General features: G+C 44.0%; 1 protein-coding gene across 1 annotated transcript in view; it reads left to right on the top strand.

Moving 5' to 3' along the window:
* Nucleotides 1-23,084, top strand: part of LONRF2 (LON peptidase N-terminal domain and ring finger 2) — a 56,824-nt gene that overhangs the window by 11,504 nt on the left and 22,236 nt on the right. The window contains 9 exon segments of the mRNA XM_070798154.1: nt 1,318-1,432; nt 2,294-2,372; nt 2,375-2,411; nt 3,590-3,748; nt 4,290-4,417; nt 4,420-4,451; nt 6,414-6,447; nt 6,450-6,556; nt 11,092-23,084. The exon segment at nt 11,092-23,084 is cut by the window's right edge and continues 22,236 nt beyond it. Of these exon segments, the coding sequence (XP_070654255.1) occupies nt 1,318-1,432; nt 2,294-2,372; nt 2,375-2,411; nt 3,590-3,748; nt 4,290-4,417; nt 4,420-4,451; nt 6,414-6,447; nt 6,450-6,556; nt 11,092-11,286 (886 nt within the window). The 3' untranslated portion in view covers nt 11,287-23,084.

Genomic DNA, 23,084 nt, shown 5'->3' with positions numbered 1-23,084 from the left:
TGATTTTGTATCCTAAACATAATGGGCTTTAAAAAAAATTATTTGTTTTAATTGGAGGATAATTGCAATATTGTGATGGTTTTTGCCATCCATCTGTATGAGTTGGCCATAAGTATACCGGTGTCCCCTCCATCCTGAAACCCCCTCCCCACTCCCTCCCCACCTCATTCTTCCAGGTTGTCCTGCTTCATGTGTCAAATTCCCACTAGTCATCTGTTTTACATCAATAATGTGTATATTTCAATGCTGTTCTCTCAGATCATCCTACGCTTTCCTTCTCCCACTGAGTCCAAAAGTCTGCTCTTTACCTCTGTGTCTCCTGTTGTCAGAAATTAAAAGATGCTTACTCCTTGAAATTACTCCAGAAATTAAAAGACGCTTACTCCTTGGAAGGAAAGTTATGACCAACCTAGACAACATATTGAAAAGCAGAGACATTACTTTGTCCACAAAGGTCTGTCTAGTCAAGGCTATGGTTTTTCCAGTGGTCATGTATGGATGTGAGCGTTGGACTATAAAGAAAGCTGAGCATCGAAGAATTGATGCTTTTGAACTGTGGTGTTGGAGAAGACTCTTGAGAGTCCCTTGGACTGCAAGGAGATCCAACTAGTCCATCCTAAAGGAGATCAGCCCTGGGTGTTCATTGGAAGGACTGATGCTAAAGCTGAAACTCCAGTACTTTGGCCACCTGATGCGAAGAGCTGACTCATTGGAAAAGACCCTGATGCTGGGAAAGATTGAGGGCAGGAGGAGAAGGGGACGACAGAGGATGAGATGGTTAGATGGCATCACTGATTCAATGGACATGGGTTTGGGTGACTCCGGGAGTTGGTGATGGACAGGGAGGCCTGGCATGCTGCGGTTCATGGAGTTGCAAAGAGTCGGACACGACTGAGTGACTGAACTGAACTGAACTCCTTTTGTCAGAGAAATTACATAAACCTTAACAATATGTGCTTCCCTGGTGGCTCAGAGGTTAAAGCATCTGCCTCCAATGAGGGAGACCTGGGTTCGATCCCTGGGTCAGGAAGATCCCCTGGAGAAGGAAATGGCAACCCACTCCAGTATTCCTGCCTGGAGAATCCCATGGATGGAGGAACCTGGTAGGCTACAGTCCACTGGGTTGCAAAGAGTTGGACACGACTGAGCGACTTCACCTTCACCTTCAATAACAATTGCTTTATTTTATAAAAATTGGATAAGGAAGATGAAAACAGAAAATGGGTATAAGTGGTTTCTAGAGTTCTTATAAAATGAATAGATTCTTTGAAAGTCTACTGTGGACCTGTCTTGCTGAAAACCCAGATGTTTCTGCAGGTTGCTCTTTGAACCTGTGACTACGCCCTGTGGACGCACGTTTTGCCTGAAATGCCTCGAGCGCTGCCAGGATCACACCCCTCATTGTCCCTTGTGCAAAGAAAAACTTTCAGCAGTAAGTATTTCTCTGGAAATGACAAATCCAGGCACTTTTAAAATTTGGCCTCCACCTCCTCTCCCTTCACATGCAGCTTTTAATTCCTTGGTCCCTTAGCTCCCATTTTCAGTCCTGACCAAGTCAGCTCTTTTTGCTTTTGTCTGTGTCTGTGTAAGTAGAGAGCAAAGCTAGAGTCAGCCCACAAAGCAGGGAAGATTAAATTTCAGTTGAAATTCATAATCTTAAATCTGAGACTTGAAACACCATTAGCATTTTTACCATGCCTCTCTGGTAGCTTCAGCTTTTCACTCTCCAAGGTGATTCTTTGATACTTTCTTGTCTTCCACCACCTGCTACTCACTCCGTCTCCCCTCCTTGACCTGATTCTCCATGGAGAGTGTAGACACCAGCAAGATGGGATTGCCTCTTCCTTCCTCCAGGCGAACCCTGTCTCCTGAGCTGCTTTCCTGCGGGAGGGACAGCCCGCCCCTCCCTCACAGGGCCGACCTTCCATCTCTCTCACCTCAGTCCCTTTTGTCTTCTAGGACCCCAGCTCCCACAAAAGAGAGCTCTTTTTCCTTAAGAACTGATTACCAAAAAAAAAAAAAAAAAAAAGAACTGATTACCATAGGGACTTCCTTTGGTGGTGCAGTGGTTAAGACTTAACCTTCCCCTCCAGAGTGTGTGGGTTCCATCCTTGGTTGGGGAGCTAAGATCTGACATGCCTTGCAGACAAAAAACCAAAACGTAAAACAGAAACAATATTTTTACAAATTTAATAAAGACTTTAAAAATAGTCCACGTCAAAAAAAAAACAAAAACAAATTCTTAAAAAGAATTAAATACCAAGCAGTATTATTTAACTTTGTTTTGTTACAGTTGTTGGCAAGCAGCAATTTTAATACGACTGCTCTTGCCGAAGAATTAATATTTCGGTATTTCTCAGATGAGCTGTCTGACAGAGAATCTATGATGAAGAAATGGTGGAGCTGTCACAGTAAGTCCTCGTGTTCTAGGTACTTCGTGCTGAGTAGAGGTTACAAGAAGAAAATCTGGCTAACCTCACAGCTCTATCTCAGTTTTTTTTTCCCCCTCTTTGGCAGAGAAATTGGCCTCAAAAAAAAAAAAATTAATTGCAAAGCGTTTATGGAATTTAATTGAAGAAGGTTGTAAGAAATATTCCAAAAGTGTGTTTTGACAATTATATGGCTGCTTTTTATATCTAAATAAGCAATACTGAGTTTTTCAGAAGTGAAAAGGCACAGTTCATTAAAAACAAGAGATGTTTGAAAACGGGCTTTTTTCCCCTCAAAATAGGCTTGACAGTTCTTTTTTCTTTTAAAGTGATTAAAGTTTTGTGTTGTAGTGACCTGTAAGGATTGAGATCTTATCATTCTTCTAGTCTTTTTTATTTATTAGTAGACATCTGTCATTTTTGCTTTCATCAGAATTTTTTCTTATTTATTTTTCTTGTGATGTAACCGACGTTTAACATTATACTAGTTTCAGGTGTACAACGGAGTGAGTTGATATTTGTGTATATGGGGAAATGATCACCGTAGTAGATCTAAGTTGACATCTGTCTCCAGACAGTTACAATACTTTTATTGTGATAAGAGCTTTTTAAGATTTATTTTCTTAACAACTTTTAAATATGCAATACAGGATTATTAACTATGGTCACCATGCTGTGCGTTGCATCTCCAGGACTTATTTTATAACTAGAGCTTTGTGCTTTTTGACCCCCTCCACCCATTGCACACACGGATACACACACAAGCAGATGCACACACATACGCACACGCACACACACACACACTCTCTCTCTCTCTGCTGGTAACCCTGTCTGTCCTCTGTCTATGAACTTGGTTTTGTTTGTTTTTAGATGCATATACAAATGAGGTCATATAGTTTCTGTCTTTCTCAGACTTACGTCACTTAGCACTGTGCCCTCAAGGTCATGAGAATGTGTTCATAGTGATCTTAAGCACGTTCTCTCATCAGATTAAATAAGAGGGCTTGCTGAGCGCTTTCTCACGCTGTGACTGTTGACTTTCTTTTCCCGCCTAAGGCTTAGGCAAACCCGTGGGTTTTGTCATTAAGAGAACTACGGTTGTCATACCCTTCCGTATCTGACAGCTCCCACATCTAATTAACATTCCTCTTACCCTGCAGTCTGACCAGAGATGTGCCCATCTTTGTGTGCGCCATGGCCTTCCCCACCGTGCCCTGCCCACTCCACGTCTTTGAGCCCTGCTATTGGCTTATGATACGAAGATGCCTGGAAATGGGCACCAGACGGAGTGGCATGTGTTTATCTGCTGAGCACGCAGGGTAAGAGTTCACGCTTCCAATGCAGGGGATATGGGTTTGATTCCTGGTTGGGGAAACAAGATCCCACATGCTGAGTGGCAGGGCTTCCCTGGTGGCTCAAATTGTAAATAATCTGCCTGCAACATGGAGATCTGGTTTTGATCCCTGGTTGGCAAGATTCCACTTGACAGGGGAACAGCTGCTCACTCCAGTACTCTTGCCTGGAAAATCCCATGGACAGAGGAGCCTGGCGGTCCAGTCCATGGGGTCACAAAGAGTTGGACAGGACTGAGCGACTAACACTGTTAATTGTGAACATGCTGTGTGGTGCAGCCAAAAGATTAAAAAGAGGAGGGGGCTTATAATTAAATGCATCATTTTTCTTGGAGAACAATTTAAGATGATGTTGGTAATCTCTAGTGGCTCCTGTTACACATCGAAGTATAAGCCTGGGGACATCTGTGTTGTGACTCCACCTTTCATTCTAGTCTTGGCTCCCAGTCCTTCCCCTTGAACATCACAGCTGCCGATTCTCAGCTGTCTCTCTCACTTGTCCCGCCAGGATCCCGGAGTACGACTGCACGCTGGCAATCAAGGACATCAGGACATTCTCCTACGGCGGCTCCATCATTGATGCTGTAGGGATCAGCCGCTTCCGGGTTTTGAGCCACCATCACAGAGACGGCTACAACAGGCAGACATTGAATACTTGGAAGATAAAAGGGTGAGTAGTCACCCCTGCAGTGCCAGCTCCGTCCCCTCTCCAGCCGCTCTTTCTGCTCACCTTTGGGCAGCGCGCCTCACGGGCCAGAGGGCAGAATGCAGCCAGGTGAACGGCAAGGTCTGGGGCACAGGGAACTGGTTGGAAGATGATGACTGAGTGTGGTGGCTCTCAGGGTTCCTCTTCTATTGTTATTTAGTCGCTAAGTCATGTCCGACTCTTTGCAACCCCTTGGACTGCAGCACGCCAGTCTTCTGTGTCCCTCACCATCTCCTGAAATTCGTCCAAGTTCATGTGCATTGAATCAGTGATGCCATCCAACCGTCTCATCGTCTGTCATCCCCTTCTCCTCCTGCCTTCAGTCTTTCCCAGCATCAGGGTCTTTTTCGATGAGTTGGCTCTTCACATCAGGTGGCCAAAGTATTGGAACTTAAGCTTTAGCATTAGTCCTTCCAAACAGTATTCAGGGTTGATTTCCTTTAGGGTTGACTTGTTGGATCTTGCTGTCCAGGGGACTTTCAAGAGTCTTCTCCAACTCCACAGTTCGAAAGCATCAATTCTTTGGCGCTCAGCCTTCTTTATGATCCACCTCACGTCTGTACATGACTACTGGAAAAACCACAACTTTGACAATACGGATCTTCGTTGGCAAAATGATATCTTTGCTTTTTAATCAAATTAAGAATGGTTGTGTGTTATAATCTAATTCCAGAGTCTACCCCACTTTTCATAAATGCTATAGTCTTGCAGTCAGAAAGGACCTTAGTGGTTTACTCCCATTTGACAGACGAGGAAGTTCTACCCTAAGGCGACTGAGCAACTGGCTAGCATTCCCACATGAGAGGCAGGGATGAAGCCAGAACAAACCTGGGCCCCCTGGAGCTGTTTCTGCTCAGTGTTCCTACGTAGGATGGAGCCTTGCTGGGCAGTGAGGGGGCCCAGGCAGCAGGGTGTGTCCTCCTGAAGCCGTAGGATCTCCCTGGCATCAGGCTCAGGCCGTGAGTGCACTGTTGCTGTACAGCATGTCTTTTGAAGTACAGTTTGGTGGCGTGGAGTACAGGTTTTAAACTGCTAAAACTCTTTGACTTGAACTTCCCTGGTGGCTCAGGGGTAAAGAATCCGCCTACCAGTGCAGAAGACAAGGGTTCCATTTCTGGATTGGGAAGATCCCCTGGAGAAGGAAATGGCAACCCACTCCAGCATTCTTGCCTGGAAAATCCCATAGACTGAGGAGCCTGGTGGGCTATAATCCATGGGTCACAAAGAGTCGGACACGACTAAGCAACTAAACAACAACTCTTTGACTTGTAATTCTGCTTCTGGGAATCTATCCTGAGGCAATGACAGCCCCTTCTCACGCACATATGGATAAAAACACTTTGCATAATTACTTAATATTATTTGTGTTATCTTATTAATAGAATACATCTTATGTGAATTGTTGAATAAATTATGGTATATTTTAAATGTAGGATTGCATGTAGCTGTTAAAAATGATTCCTAATAATATCAGATGCGTTTTTATATTAAGATAGTAAGAGAACCATCTGGGTGTTACCGATGGACATGGGATAGATTGGGCACCACTGTGTAACAGTGCAGATTTCTGCGTTGAGCTTGTGTACCCGTGTGTGCGCGCTCCGTCCTGTCCGATCTTTGCACCCTGTGGACTGCAGCCCGCCAGGCCCCTCTGTCCATGGGATTTCCCAGGCAAGAGTAGTGGAGTGGGTTGCCATTTCCCTCTCCAGGGGATCTTGCTGACCCAGGGATGGAACCCACATCTCCTGCGTTGGCAGGCAGATTCTTTACCAGTAGCGCCACCTGTCCGTTGATTGAAATGCTAATGAATTACTGAAGTGCTAAATGCCAGGGATCTGCTCAGCAGACGTGGCCTTGCTCGCTGTGTAATGGACACACAAGTGTGATACTGAATCGCTGAAAAGGCTGTCTCTCTTCCTTGACCAGGTGGAAGGCCCAGAGTGCGAGGAACTCTGTGTGCTGTAGTTTATCAGCAGTCTGTGTCCTGGTTTGTGTCACTTCAGGATCCCACAAAAGAGCAGATTTTAAGCCATTTTGGATCGATGCCAGACAGAGAACCTGAGCCTCAGGTATGCTGTGCCGATATTTCATAGTGCTGATATTCCTGCCGTCGTGTGCCGAGACGCGTCACACTCCAGCGAAGCTTGGCAGTACCTGCTCTGCTGCCTACTCCGTTATGGCCGTTTATGAACCATCTCATTTATCAACAGCCCAGAGAGACACCTGGTAGAGTAGCATGTGCCTGTGGAGCAAAAATGATAAATGCTTTCTGATAAATACTACGTGAAGGTAATTTGTTTTCTGTCAGAAATCAGTTTATTCTGGTTGGCTGTCTCTTTTGTACTTCTCTCACCAACATCAGAAGATTTGGTAATTGTCGTCCCATCAGCAGGATAGACCCCGTTTTTTGTACCTAATCCTGCCTTACCTCTAATGAACAGGCATTGAATAAATGAGAAAATTCTCTGTCATTAATTTAGAAGCTTTCCTAGTCCTCTGTCCCATCTTCATGGGCTTTCTCTCTGCTCCCAGGAGTGCTTCAGTGATGCTTTTTTTTTTTCTCTTATTATTTATTTTTATTGAAGTATAGTTGATTTACAGTGTTGTTAATTTGTTATACAGCAAAGGAATTCAGTTACACCTGTGTATGCATTCTTTTATTAGTGTTCTTTTCCATTTTGGTTTATCATAGGGTTTTGTTTTGATTGGAGTATAGTTGCTTTATAATGTTGTGTTAGTTTCTGCTGTACAACAGAGTGAATCAGCCGCATGTGTACATACATCTCCTCCCTCTTCAGCCTCCTTCCTCTCCCCCAGCATCCCACCCCTCTAGGTCATCACAGATCACCGAGCTGAGCACCTGTGTTATATAGCACATTCCCACTAGCTACCTGTTTTACACATAGTAGTGGGTATATTTCAGTGCTACTGTCTCATTCGTCCCTCCCTCTCGTCCCCCCTCTATGTCCACAATTCTGTTCCCTACGTCTGCTCCTCTATTCCTACCCTACAAATAGGTCCGTCAGTATCATCTTTCTAGACTCCATGTACATGTGTTAATATACAGTATTTGTTTTTCTTTTTCTGACTTACTTCACTCTGTGTGACAGACTCTAGGTTCATCCACATCACTCCAAAGGACCCAGTTTTGTTCCTCTTACGGATGAGTAATATTCCGTTATATTTCAGTGATGAACAGACTTCAGGTCTGTGAAGCATTGCTAAGTGCAAATGGCTCGTCCCCCCCATGTTTGGACCACGGAGCCAGGAGGGGCGGAGAAGGCAATGGCAACCCACTCCAGTACTCTTGCCTGGAAAATCCCATGGATGGAAGAGCCTGGTAGGCTGCCGTCCATGGGGTTGCTGAGGGTCAGACACCACTGAGCGACTTCACTTTCACTGTTCACTTTCATGCATTGGAGAAGGAAATGGCAACCCACTCCAGTGTTCCTGCCTGGAGAATCCCAGGGACGGCGGAGCCTGGTGGGCTGCCGTCTATGGGCTTGCACAGAGTTGGACACGACTGAAGTGACTTAGCAGCAGCAGCCAGGAGGGGATGGTGCGGGCTTGTGACTGAGAGTGTATACTTCCTCCTGCTGTGCCCACTCACCTGTCCTAGAGACAGGGGAGGGGACAGGGCCAGGTCTTGGCAGGTTTAGGGTCAGGTGAAGTGTCTTTTGTATTGTTTTCATCAATTTTCCTTTCTTTTTGTGTCTCTTGGTGGCTTGTGTCTTTTACTCTCATGTGAGTTCTGTCTTTTCCAAACCCAGGAAAATGCTTTGGGTCAAAAGTCACCCTCAGGCATTCCTTACCCTCCGCTCTATTATAATCTCTGCTCCTCCTCTATTTTGTAGCTCAGATTCAGAAAGCAAGGTGATTAGGCTAGCTTGATGACAGTATGAATTATCCTTTTTTCTAGGTGTTTTTGCTATTAACCCAAATTTTTCTCTAATTGTAACACATTGCATGATTGTCATGGCTTAAAAACAGCAGAAATTTATTATTGTACAGTTTGGGGATTAGAAATCCCTCACAGGTCTCACCAGGCTGTGATCAAAGTGTTGGCAAGACTTGATTCCTTGCTGGAGGCTCTAAAGGGGAGTCCATTTTCTCCCCTTCTCTGGGCTTGGAAGGCTACTGGTGTTCCTTGGCTCTGGCCCCTTCCTCCATCTTCCATGCTAGCAGTGGTGACCTCTGACCCTTATTCCATAATTCACACCCACCTCTGACCACAGCCCAGAGCAGCTCTTTGCTGGAAGGACCTTTGTGACAAGGTTGAACCCGCCAGGAACAATCCAGCATCATCTCTGCACCTCTCCAGGTCCCTGACTCACTCACATCTGCAGGGTCCCTGCCACCGTGTAAGCTGCATAGTCAAGGGCTTCAGGAACCTAAAGGTGAACACCTTTGGGAGACCGCCTGTCTTCCCGCTGCGGAGGATTTTAGGTCCTATGTGGGAGGTATTTTTATGCTGAAAGTAAAAGTGTTAGTCACTCAGTTGTGTCCAGCTCCTTGCATCCCCATGGACTGTAGCCCGCCAGGCTCCTCTTTCCATGGGATCCTCTAGGCAGGAATACTGGAGTGGGTAACCATTCCCTTCTCTAGGGGAATCTTCCCAACCCAGGGATCGAACCTGGGTCTCTTCCATTGCAGGCGGATTCCTTACCGTCCGAGCGACCAGGGAAGCCCCTTTATGCTGAGGCTTTCCCGTTAAGCCTGCTACTCGGTGTCTCCCTACTCAGTAAAGTGAGGAGGAAAAGAGGGTATGAGCCATAGAGAAGGTCGTTTTGTCCGACACTTGTGCTGTCTTCCCTTGGAGGGGAGGTGGGTGCCTTCTGCACGGTGATGTGGGCGGCGCCATGCCCTTTGACCTTGGTGCCATTCTTCAACTCTCACCCTGAGCTAAGGTGAGCCCGGAGCCACCCTGCCTGGTTCCCAGTTTGGATTCTGCTTGCTTCTGGAATGGGGATGGAGGAGAAGGAGGGAGACCTGGGTATCTTGGTTTCAGTTCCAGGAATATTGAAAACAACTCTGTGGTTACCTTTTGCTCAGAGCTCAATCCAGAAGTGCCTGTTTGCTTATGAAACAAAGGCTATCAGGTGGCATAATAATTCATATATATATTTAATAGTAATTCATTAAATGGGGTTCCCAGGTGGCTCAGTTGGTAAAAGAATACGCCTATAATGCAGGAGACCTGGGGTTGATCCCTGGATCAGGAAGATCGCCTGAGAAGGAAATGGCTAACCATTCCAGTATTCTTATCTGGAAAAGTCCATGAACAGAGGAGTCTGGTGGGTTACAGTCCATGAGGTCACAAGAGTCAGACACGACTTAGCAACTAAACCACAATGCCACGCACATATATGTATTTAACAGTAACTCATATATATAGCTATTTCATATACATGTATATTTGTCTCATTGACTTTATTATAAGGTTTATAACAGTCAAATTTGTACCTATACTGTTTCTTTATAAACATTTTGCTTTGTAGAGCATGTTTAGAAAACAATAACAGAACATTGGAAAGTAGAGATAAAAATTACGATCGCTTCTTCTAATGGGTCATAGACTTTGAACTAGAGCTTTATTATTAATTTGGCTGTGCTTGGTCTTATTAGTTGTGGCATGTGGATCCAGTTCCCTGACCAGGGATTGAACCCAGGCCCCCTGTATTGGGAGCTTGGAGTCTTAGTCACTGAACCACCAGGAGAATCATGAACTAGAGCTTTAAGAGACTTAAGAACAACTAATTCATGAAGAGTTTTCCATGGAAGATGCATCTCTTGGCAGGTTCTTCCTTATGTGAATTTCCCCCATTTAAGTGTGTAACATACAAGTAGGCTTTGTCTTGGCTTCCCTGGTAGCTCTGTGGTAGAGACTCTGCCTGCCAGTGCAGGAGACATGGATTCGATCCCCGATCCGGGAAGACCCCACATGCCACAGAGCAGCTAAGCCTGTGCGCCACAAGTACTGAGCCTGTGCTGTAAAGCCTGGAAACTGTGAGTGCTGAAGCCTGCGCACTCTAGAGCCCCTGCTCTGCAACAAGAGAAGCCACAGCAATGAGAGACCCGTGCACTGCAACCGGAGAGTAGCCCCCAATCTCTGCAGCTAGAGGAAAGCCCACGCGCCAGCAAAGACCCAGTACGGACTGAAATAAATTATAAAAAGCTTTTTAAAAAGTAAGCTTTGTGTTTTAGGGCTGAATGAATGGTGCTGCTGCTGCTGCTGCTGTGTCGCTTCAGTCGTGTCCGACTCTGTGCGACCCCATAGACGGCAGCCCACCCGGCTCCCCTGTCCCTGGGATTCTCCAGGCAAGAACACTGGAGTGGGTTGCCATTTCCTTCTCCAATGCATGAAAGTGAAAAGCGAAAGTGAAGTCGCTCAGTCGTGTCCGACTCTTAGTGACCCCATGGACTACAGCCTACCAGGCTCCTCCATCCATGGGATTTTCCAGGCAAGAGTACTGGAGCGGGGTGCCATTGCAGTAGACCTTAGAGAAGGCAGCATTTAATTCTTGGTCGTGTTGATGAGACAGAAGACCACATTGAGAATAGGCTTCTACTTGAGCTGCTGATTTTGTCTTCCTTTCTTTTGCAGAGTAACCCTAGTGGTCCTGCATGGTCCTGGTGGATGCTGGCGGTGTTGCCATTGGCACAGAAGGCTCAACTGGCCACACTGGGCATGATCTCGCTGAAAGAGCGCCTGCTTGCCGTTGCGCGGATATTAGTCATCATCACGCGTAAGATGACTAGTCGGCAAGAGCTCATTAATAGCAAGGAGAGAAATAGTTGATTTCTCTCGACGCTTCTGGAAGGCCTTGAGTTTTTATGAGGCGTGCCAGGGACGGACGAGTTAACATCCATCCATCATGCTTTGTAAAATGCTTGTTGATAGGGTTCCAGAATGGAACACTTGGCAGATGTTGTCTCCTACTCAGAAGTTAAGTCTGTTCTAGATGGAATCTGACTCCGTACAAGGTCAGCCTGAAATCTGAATGGATCCCATGGTTGGAAAACAACCTAAAAAAATCTCTCTGGAACAGATGCTTCCAGTGCTCAGTACACTGAAGGTGATTGACGAGTGGTTTAGGTTTTGCCAGAAAGAAGATTGCCTTCCCAGTGAAGTGTCTTGCTCCTCCAGATGGGAACAGCTTGCTTGTGTGGGTGGGTAGTAAGAAGGAAACTGTCTTGTTATCTGGAAGCATATTTCTCAGAGTCCGGGCTAGCTGAAAACATGCTTATTAGGCTTTGTGTGTCACTGTGAAATGGAGGAATCAAACCGTTGTCCAGTGTGGGGGGTGAAGTTAGTCCTTATCCAGGAAGTAGTATAGAACCAAATAGAGCTGTGTTCTTGTGTCCTGCCGTAGTTCCAACGTGGTAAATTGCACATTTTAACTAAATGAATATCAGAATATAAGAAGGTGTACCTTGGATGTAGAAAAACCTGAAAACAGTGTAGCTGATTTGAGGATATGTATTTGTGCGTGCACACACACCCACCTGCACACCCACACAGCACAGGGGAATAAAGGGAGCTAGAATTCCACCCATATTGGGATGTTAAGAATACAACCAAAATAGTGCAGAGACCCCTTGGAAACACAATGTCTTATTAATCCAGTGGGTGTGAAGCATTTAGAAAATGTTGTGTTTCTACTCAGATTGGCGTTAGATGTTAGACCCATCAGTAAATTTGAGCTCACTGTCCATCCACTGAAAGACGTTAAAAAGCTGCTATGAATTCGGTATCTGTTTATCCCAAAAAAGCACACCAGGACAATATACAAAGAGAGGGAGGTGGGTATGGGATGTAAATATTTAGCAAGTTTTTTTTTTTTTCCAAACCCAGCCTAAAATTTTTTTTTTTTAAGTTTTACTATGATCAGACTAGTTGTTATCTATTCAAATACCGTGTATAACTTCCAACCCCCTGGTGCATATTGATGATGTTAGTTGGAATAACCATTTGAACACATTGTGCTGACTCATTGTCACTGGCCCGACAGCTGGTATGTTTAGGTGGCTTCTTGGTCTGTGAGGTGGATGTTTTTAATGAAGAGATGATGAAAACCACACTAGAGAGTTATCACAGCTTTGAGTTTTGCTTTATTATTCATTCAAGATATGTGATTTTTGAGTTTTAAAATATGCGGTTAATGATGACCAGTGGTGATTGGTTCATCAGTCCATCAAGCATTTTTATTAGAAAGACTTCGTAGTCATATTTGTTTTTAGTTGTAGGAGGTTTCAGTGGCTAAAACTCAGTTTCATTATGGAGTGAGCAAATACTTAACTTAATCACAAAGAGAAAATTTGAAGGTATTTTCCAATCCCTGTTTCCAGTGCCTTACATACTTTGTATCTCAAATCTCATCTTAAACATGGTTTAAAGGCAATTTGGCCAAGTGATTTCTAAAATCTGTTATTGATTCATGCGTTGACCATGTGTGTGCCCAATCTCTCAGTCATGTCTGACTCTTTGCAATGCGATGGACTGTATGTAGCCCGCCAGGCTCCTCTGTCCAGGGAATTTTCTAGGCAAGAATACTGGAGTGGGTTGCCATTTCCTTCCCCAGGGGATCTTGCCGCCCCAGGCATCTCCTGCACTGGCACGTGAATTCTTGACCACTAGCACCCCCTGGGCAGCCCCTGCACTGACGGTAGTGGTCACCATTTTCAGGCATTACAGCCTAAGCTGATCACCTGAAAGAAAGCAGAACTGCGGTATACCAGAAACCTCTGTTAGAAGCAGTTCTTGACCGTGGGTGTACCTTGACTGTGGTCTTTCTCTTCTTGAAAATCCTTTTCTACCTTAAAGGCTTATCATTGCTGTTCTGTGTGGGGGTGTCCAGATAACCACAGTGTGATCCTGCTTTCTCCAGGAGATGTCTTGAAGTTAAGTTTCTGTGCTCAGAGTATAGAGTTTTCTCGTACCAGTTGGATGCTATTGCTTTCTCAGCCTCACTCTTGAAATGTTGTAACTCGCACAGTTCTTTAACCAGAATCATTGTTAACGTCTTCCTCATTTGGTCTGCCCCTTTCTGAGCCGTATTGTCATTCTGAGTGTTCTCGTATAAAAGCCTGGTCAGCAGTGATGATGCAGCCCAGAGCAGCAGAAATTTTTTCCTTTATTTTTAACTTTGAACTTTTAATTTTGTATTGGGATAGAGCAGATTAACAATGTTGTGATAGTTTCAGGTGAAAATTGAAGGGGCTCAGCCAGACATGTACATGTATCCGTTCTCCCCCAAACCCTGCTCCATCCAGGCTGGTACATAACATTGAGCAGAATTCCCCACAGTAGGTCTTTGTTGGTTATCCATTTTAAATATAGCAGTGTGTCCATGTCCATCCCCAACTCCCTAATTACCCATTCTCCTGCCAAACATAAGTTCATTTTCTAAGTCAAAAGCTTTTTTTTTTTATTGTTTTTTGACACCAAAGGGAATGGACTGCAGTCACTTCATGCTCTGTGTAGCCTCACACCTCCACATCATTCAAAACAGAAGGAGGTGGGTGCTTCCTGAGCACTTGGAGTACATTATTTATCATGAAGCCGAATGAAAGAAACAATATCCCAAGTCGTATTAGGAAGAAAGCTTCCTCTTACAAACTTCAAGGAATCCCAATTCTGGTTTGCTACAAGTCTAGTTAAAACAGAGCGGTTCATATGCCTCCCTGTTCCTCCTTCCTCTTTTTTTTTTTTTTTTTTTTTACTATGATAGAGATGTTATGTCTAAGGATATCTCAGAAAATAATGTGATTCCTTGTTCAAAGTCAGAGCATTCCAGTTTAACTTCACTGAAAACTTTCTGGTCCTAATGCTCTAGTTACATCAGAATAAAAACAGAATCTGCTTAGAGTGATAAAAGTTTGGGGGTTAATTTTTCTTCCTTAAATTTAACACTGGAAGCACAGTACACTCTGTTAGATATTTTTCCAGTCACTCTTCTGAGTGACTTGATTCATAATTCCATCCCTGCCTGTGTCTTTGAAATGCAGCTGATACCCTGACAGTATTCTGAAAGTCCAGGCGATTTTGCTGGGGTCGGGGGTGGGTTATCTTGTTCCCTGTGTATCCCTGTCATCTGAACTGAAAGAATATTTTTTTAAAGTTCCAAATTAAAAAAAAAATTTAAAGTTTCAAGGTTTATCCATGCAACCACCATAGGTTCTAACCAGTTCACATGCCGAATTTTGAAGGGTGATCCCATTTTATCTATAAGGATCACATCCTTATAATCAAAGAGATGTCTTTGTTTAAACTGCTTCTCTCACCCAAACCAAGAAAACGCCAAGAAAACATTTAGTAAGTTGTAACTCAACTCTTAACATATGTCAAGTCTTAGGACAAGGCTTTTCAGTCATCAAAGAACGAATTTATAGATGGTAAAATTGCTGTGAACCATGATATTACCATTTTGTCATAAAATTATTTGAAAGTTGGCCATTGATACAATGAAAATACTCCATTGCCTGACCTAGCTGTATTACATAAAGTCATTTGGATCTATGACCTGCTTTTTAAAAAATATTCATTTGTTTCTTCTCCTTCTTGTCTGTCTTTATATTTTCTCCCACCACTTAAATTACTGTTTAAAATTTAGATGCTGTCTTTGAAATAATAAAGAAATCTAAAAAATATGGAGAAGAATGAACATGGTTCATTAGGAGGAAAATCAATGAGGGTGGTTTCTTTCTGTGTGAAGCGCAGGTTTCATTTTACGCAGCTGTGCCTGGAGTCAGCTAGGGAGGTTTCCCTTCTCCCATTTTAACGTGGGTAGCAGTGGCAGCTTGCAGGAAGAAGCTCTCAGTGCTTAGCACACCATCCGTCCTGAAAGGCCCTGTTCTGATTCTGTGGTTCATCAGCACCTAATTCCCAAGGAAAGTGTGAGTCGCTCAGTCGTGTCCAACTCTTTGCGACCCCATGGATGGTAGCCTGCCAGGCTTCTCTGTCCATGGAATTCTCCAGGCAAGGATACTGGAGTGGGTTGCCATTCTCTTCTACAGGGGCTCTTCCCGACGTAGGGATTGAACCCATGTCTCCTGCGTTGGCAGGTGGATTCTTTATCATCTGAGCCAGATTTGAATGGTAGGGACATCTGTACCAGCCACACAGGTGAGATTGAACCCTGAATGTTGCCAGATATCACCTCCTCTCCACTAGGCCTAAATGCCTAATTCTAAGCCATTGACTTCTGTGTCCTCGAAGAAGGTCCTTTTACCGTTACAGTTCCTTACCTGGACTTTTACTGCTCAACTTAGTGCTGGGAAAAAAAAAAAAACAAAAAACCAAGTACCAAAATCTGCTGAATCCTATAAAGTAGCTTTTAGTAGTGAATCTTAAGTATGTATCAAAAAGACAGTACTTTGGCCACCAGATGCCAAGAGCCAACTCATTAGAAAAGAGCCTGATGTTGGGAAAGGTTGAGGGCAGGAGGAGAAGGGGGAGACAGAGGATGAGATGGTTGGATGGCACCACTGACTCAATAGACATGGGTTTGAACAAGCTCCAGGAGATGGTAAAAGACAGGGAAGTCTGGCATGCTGCAGCCCATGGGGTCGCAAGCAGTCAGACACAACTAAGCAACTGAACAACAGAAATTGCCTATTAGAATATTAGGATATTTCAGCAGAATAAAATAATGAAATGAAAGTGCTGCCATTGTACTTGGCCATGTTGGGAGCAGTAGCTCTGATTTGTGCCTGGGTCTTAATTTGTAACAGTGACTGAGTGACAACACAGAGAGGGTCAGTGCCATTGAAAGAAAACTTCATTGTTACTCAAAGTTTTGCTGGAAATGAGAGACACTCTGGCCTGGGGAAGCAGCAGAGTCAAGGAGGCAGACACAGGAGTGAAGGGAAAGCATGGGGCAGGGCCTTCATTGTACTGGTGTTTCTTCAGGCAAGGCCAGGCAGGGCAGGGGAAGCAACTTGGTGATGTCCATGTGTAGAGTCTTCTCTTGTGTTGTTGGAAGAGGGTGTTTGCTATGACCAGTGCCTTCTCTTGGCAAAACTCTTATTAGCCTTTGCCCTGCTTCATTCTGTACTCCAAGGCCAAATTTGCCTGTTACTTCAGGTGTTTCTTGACTTCCTACTCTTGCATTCCAGTCCCCTATAATGAAAAGCATATCTTTTTTGGGTGTTAGTTCTAAGAGGTCTTGTAGGTCTTCATAGAACCGTTGAATTTCAGCTTCTTCAGCGTTACTGGTCGGGGTATAGACTTGGATTACTGTGATATTGAATGGTTTGCCTTAGAAATGAACAGAGATCATTCTATCATTTTTGAGATTGTATCCAAGTACTGCATTTTGCACTGATGTCCAGTAGCATATTGGGCACCTACCCACCTGGGGAGTTCCTCTTTCAGTGTCCTATCTTTTCTCCTTTTCATACTGCTCATGGAGTTCTCAAGGCAAGAATACTGAAGTGGTTTGCCTTTCCCTTCTCTGGTGGACACATTTTGTGAAACCTCTCCACCATGACCTGTCCGTCTTGGGTGGCCCTACACGGCATGGCTTACTTTCATGACTTAGACAAGGCTGTGGTCCAAGTGATCAGATTGGCTACTTTGCTGTGATTGTGCTTTCAGTCTGTCTGCTCTCTGATGCCCTCTCCCAGCTCCTGCCATCTTACTTCGGTTTCTCTTACCTTGGACATGGGGTATCTCCTCTCGGCCGCAGCTCCTGACCTTGGATGTGGGGTATCGCCTCTCGGCCGCTCGCTGCTCCAATTTGCCTTGATTCGTGGACCTAACATTCCAGGTACCTATGCAATATTGCTCTTTACAGCATTGGACTTTAGTTCCATCACCAGTCACATCCACAGCTGGGTGTTGTTTTTGCTTTGGCTTTGTCTCTTCAATCTTTCTGGAGTTAGTTCTCCACTGATCTCCAGTAGCATATTCGGCACCTACCGACTTGGGGAGTTCATCTTTCAGTGTCCTAACTTTTTTCTTTTCATACTGTTCCTGGGGTCTCAAGGCAAGAATACTGACGAAGTTTGCCATATACTTCTCCAGTGGACACATTTTGTGAGACCTCTCCACCACAACCTGTCCATTTTGGGTGGCTCTAGATGGCATGGCTTAGTTTCATTGCATTAGACAAGGCTGTGGTCCATGTGATCAGTTAGGCTACTTTGCTGTGACTGTGGTTTCAGTCTGTCTGTCCTCTGATGCCCTCTCTGAGCTCTTAACTGCCGGAGCCAGCCGGCAAAGTCGATCAGGTCCCGAGAATGTGCACGACGCGGCTGAGAAAAAATACTACAGCAAAGATGGGGTCGAGAGGGTCAGACACGTCTCCACAAAGGGAAGCGGTCTGACCACGACTTTATCCAGCATCTTATATTTATACAGGAGAGCAAGAGAAAAACAAGACAGTTAACATTTTTCTTGGCTGACCTATACATCTTAACGAAAAGTCACAAGAAATCTTGAGAGCATGGGAATGGCACCCTGTTATTATTTCTTACACCAGATAACATTTCCTTGTGCATGAGAAGTTTGTCCAGAACTCCAGGTGTCTGCAGTTAATACTCGCCTAATCTCTGGGGTGGCGGGACAGAGAGTTATGTTTACAAGCAAACCCTCAAGGACTGAGGCAGCTCCCAGGGCTGTGTCCTTTAGATAAAGGACCCTGTTCTCACGGGCAGCTCCCCGCATCTCCCCCTTTCTTTTTATATAGGCGCACGCTTATGTTCCTTTAACCGCAGACAATTTCCATAGATGGAAGCCTTTATCATCCATAGATCATCAATAAGTTTTTTAATTAAACAAGATGCAAGAAATAAAACAGTTAAAATTATTAAGAATAGTTCTCCTATGGCTGCTCCCAAGTGCCAAATACTATTGATGGTAGGTACATGTCGAAAAAGTTCTCTAACAAAAGATTCAGCTCTTTTTGCAACATCCAAATCAGGTCTGGGTGCATTTTCAATGTTCATTATTTCCTGATGTAGATGCAGTAAATCTAAGGAAATATTTTCATGTATGCCAAATACCTTCTATATAAGCTTTCACCTTATCCCAAGCAGTTATACTACCATTATATTTTTTTTGGGTAACACAGATCCATCGAAAATCAGCATGACATTGTACCCGTAATCTCAACTTTATACCTTGAACCTCTTCACCTAAAAATTTTACAACATCATAAAGGGCATTCAATCGGTCCTCTAGCTTTTTGTCAATATCTTCTTGAGTCCTCAGGGTAACGGATACATTTTGTTCCAGATTATTAACAAAAGTTGCAGTTTGCACTGATTGTGCCAGGGACAGGGCTGCAGTAATCGAGGAGGCAATAAGGGTTACCAAAGCTACAAACCCCAGAATTATTAACCCTATTCCCCTGCGATAACGCATTAAAGCACCCTCTACTTCTCTCCAAAGCTCAAGTCCTTTTTCATCATAGCAAGACCCATTAATTTTTACAGGAATCATAACAAAGGCAGGCTGCCGTAAGACTAGAACCCTAGTTTGATTAGTAATTCCCCTGATGCAATTAGTCAAAGTTCAGTTGTTACAAGTTACATTATAATTTCATGACCCAAGTTGTATATTTATAGATCCTACTAATAAAGCATAAGGGTGAGGTACACATGCTCGAGGGTATCTCATGGTGAGATTCCATAAATAACCGTGTCTCACTTGCGATCCCACTTGAAGGTAGGAACCCTCACATGCAAGAGTGGCAGCTAGTTTCCAGATTTCTGTTTGGAACACTTTAGAGCCGCCCAAGTTCCAAATATGGGATGCAAACTTTCTATTATCTTGTGCTCCGGGGTTTCTGTTCGAATCTGGAGACCAGTCCCACAATGACTCATGTGTCCCAAATATGTTATAAACCGTGGCAGTCTCATTTCGACACAGTTTCCATGGTGCAGCAGTGACTCTTCCCCTTGTTCCAAAGTCGCAGAAAGGGATATCTAAAGGACCAGTTCAATTACGACGTTGAGGAATTCCAGATTCTTTCGTTACTCCAGGAATATATAGGCCCCAACCATTGTCATAATCAGCATATCCTGACTCCGCAACAAAAAGGCATCCTGTTGAATTAAAATATCTAGACAGATAGGTAAACGATCAAACATTCCATGATAAGAGAAATTAACTTGATTAGGAATAATATGTTTATCTGAAAAAACTCCCCAAAGCCACAGTATCATTAGTGTATATGGGAATGGACCGACCCTCCCAGCCCACCAGTTGGAGAAGGGGAGGGTCGGGAAAATAAGTCCAGTAAGCATTTGAATATTCTTCAGAGTGTGCAGTGTTAATCTGATTTAATATAATTAATAAGGTTATCAGGAAGCTTAAAGGCAATATCGGATCGCCCTGCACAGCAACACGATTCTGTGCCTCTCGCATTAATGCCTGGAGTTGTTGCCGAGATGGTAATTCATCATGCTCTTGAATCATCAATCTCCTCATCTGGTTTACTAGAGATTGTTTCCGCCGTGCGTACCAACCTTTCCGGCAGCCAGCGCGGTGCTTCGGCATCCTGTGGGAAAACACAAACATGCCCTCGTCCCCAAATTATTACAGGATCTGGTCCATACCATTTTCCCACAAGTGGGTCTTTCCAAAAGACTTTAGGTCTTATTGTTTGCGCATCAAAGTTCCAAAATCGCTGTGCTGCTGAACGGCCACGTATATCCAATTGTAAAAAATTTAGAACAAATAAAGCATGGTTTAGAGAGTTGGAGGGGGTATTGAGATACAATTCCCCCTTCTTTAGTTTTTGCAATTGATGTTTGAGAGTTTGATGTGCCCGTTCAATGATTCCTTGACCTTGAGGATTATAAGGGATACCCGTTTTATGTGAGATAGACAATTGCGTACAAAATAGTTGAAAAATTTTTCCAGTGTATCCTGGACCATTGTCTGTTTTTATGGTCTTAGGGGTTCCCATAACAGCAAAACATTTAAAACAATGAGCTATACAATGTTTGCTAGCTTCTCCGGATTGTAGAGAGGCATGTAAAAAGCCGGAGAAGGTGTCAATAGTAACATGAACAAATTTTTGTTTACCAAATTCAGGAATATGGGTAATATCCATTTGCCATATGTCGTTTGTCAACAATCCTCGGGGATTAACTCCATAATGGGGGACGCTAAAAAATTGAGGACATGTTTGACATTGCTTAACAATCTGTCTGGCAGCGTCTCGAGTAATGCCAAATTGAAGTCTTAAGCTATTGCTGTTTTGATGGTGTAAGCTGTGGGAAGTTTTTGCCATTTGTTCCAATGAAGGAAACATTATACGTGTAGCTTCGTCAGCCAAAGCATTGCCTTGTGCTAAAGGTCCAGGAAGTCCAGAGTGAGCACGAATATGACCGAAATAGCATTTATTAACTCTGGAGCAAATTAAATATTGTATATCACGAAAAAGAGTTTGGATAGTAGAATTCAGGGTACCGATAAATGGAACAGTCTCAAGAACAGTGTCTAAGGCTCTTATGATATATTGACTGTCGGAATATAAATTAAATGGAGCAGAGATTTGTAATAGAGCCTGAAAAACGGCAAATAGTTCTACTTCTTGAGCAGACTTATAATTAGTATGCCAGGTGGCAGTATTGTCCTGTATCATCAAACTAGCTATTCCATTAGAAGAGCCATCAGTAAATACAGTTAGGGCGTCGGCAAGGGGCTGAGAAACAATGATTTTTGCAAAGAGAAATTGGTGATAGTGAGCAAATTGCAAAATTTTATCCGAGGGATAATGATTATCAAGCCGTCCACTAAAACCCGCTAAGGCAATAATTGTTGATACAGTACTTCTTTGACTGTCTTTTCTTGTAATGCCACGGCCAAAGTTATGCCTTGAATGTACGAAGGGCCGATATCGGCACAAATCCATACATAATCAGATAAGCCTCCCTTTTTCCTGTAAGGTCTCAGGGCAGCTTGACAAGCCGAATTGGCATTTTCATAAGCAAGCTGTTTAGCCAACACCATTCCCGCCTGCTCATCCCCTATCATTTTACTAATTGCCTCAAGCAGGTGGGCAACAAAATCCTGATATGGTTCATCTGGCCCCTGACGAATTTTAGATAAATCTTCAGTCTTTTTATCAGAATTTGGAAGTTTTTTCCATGCTCGTAGAGCCACAGCACTAATCTGAGGGTAGGCTCCAGGCAAATAATTAAGTTGATTATTAGTGTCTCGATAATCCCCCTCTCCTACCATCATTTCATAAGTGGTGTTCAGTCCCTGTCGCCGATTGATATCGGCTGTGATCCCACACTGCTCAGCAAACTCAGATTTCCATAGTAAATAATCTCCTCCAGATAGATAAGCCCGGGCAACCTGTTTCCAATCATTAGGTGGCAGATTTTGATTTCCTAAAGCCTCTATAATAGCCTGAGTAAACGGTGCAGTCGGGCCATATTGTGCACAGGCCATTTTTAACTCTTTAGTTGCTTAAAGGGTAGCGGTTCATAATACCTCTGCTGTTCAGCATTTTCAAATACTGGATAGATTCCTGAAAACCCGGGAATATGTTCTCCTTCATCATTAGCTCGCTTAATTGCTTGTTGAAGAGGAGATAATAATATCTCACTTCTAGTTTTTATGTTTTCACCGGGCAAAGAAGCAGGGATAGATATAAGCTCTCGTGGTTCTACGAAAGGCGGAGGTGGGTCGAGCCCAGCAAGAACCGAGGGAGGATATGCTGGAGGCGCAGGCTGGCTGGAGTGGGAGTCTCCCTGTGCATCCTTTTTTACTGCTATAACAATTTTCTGAATTAAATTCTCCAGCTGTTCTTCAGAAAGCCCTGAATGCTTTAATTCCCCTTTTCCTGAGGGGGGTTGCACACTAACCATCATCTCCCAAGGCATATCCTGTCTATGGTACTGAGCCGCTTGTTCATTTAACTCTTCCTGTTCATCAGAGCTTAACACATCATCATTCCTTCCAGCCTTACAAGCTGTTCCCTCAGGCACGGCATAAAGCGGCTAGGGCGGAGGGGCGGAAGGCTCTGCAACTTCGGGTTCTGTGGAATCCGGGAGGGCCGTTTGAATCTTATGTCCCTCATGTTCAGGATCCAGACAGTCTCTTATGAGAGTCCGCAAAGAAAAAGCATCCACAGGGATACGATTGGGACCATGTAAGGAATAATATGTCTGCAATTGTTTTCCTACTTTCTTCCAAGTTTCCAGACTAACTGTTCCTTCCTCTGGGAACCAAGGACAAACTTCTTATACAAAAAGTAAAAACTTCTCTAGCTGTAACTATTTACATGAATTCTCCTGCCTTTTAACATAGTTTTCAACATATGTACAAATAACTGGCGGCTATTGCCTTGTCCCATGATTTATTACTCTCGACAATAACACTCCTTGCCCCTTACTTCAAATAATTAGGAATTCCTCGTTGCTTACCTCAATCCTGACGGGCAGCGGCCGTCGTTGCGCTCTGATTCTCGAGTCCCTGTTCGGGCGCCACCTGCCGGAGCCAGCCATCAAAGTCGATCAGGTCCCGAGAATGTGCACGACGCGGCTGAGAAAGAATACTACAGCAAAGATGGGATCGAGAGGGTCAGACACGTCTCCACAAAGGGAAGCGGTCTGACCACGACTTTATACAGA

This window comes from Bos indicus, chromosome 11 (assembly GCF_029378745.1).
Source record: "Bos indicus isolate NIAB-ARS_2022 breed Sahiwal x Tharparkar chromosome 11, NIAB-ARS_B.indTharparkar_mat_pri_1.0, whole genome shotgun sequence".
Lineage (NCBI taxonomy): Eukaryota > Metazoa > Chordata > Mammalia > Artiodactyla > Bovidae > Bos > Bos indicus.
Note: the sequence above shows the minus strand (reverse complement) of the source record. Positions and strands in the feature narration are given on the sequence as shown.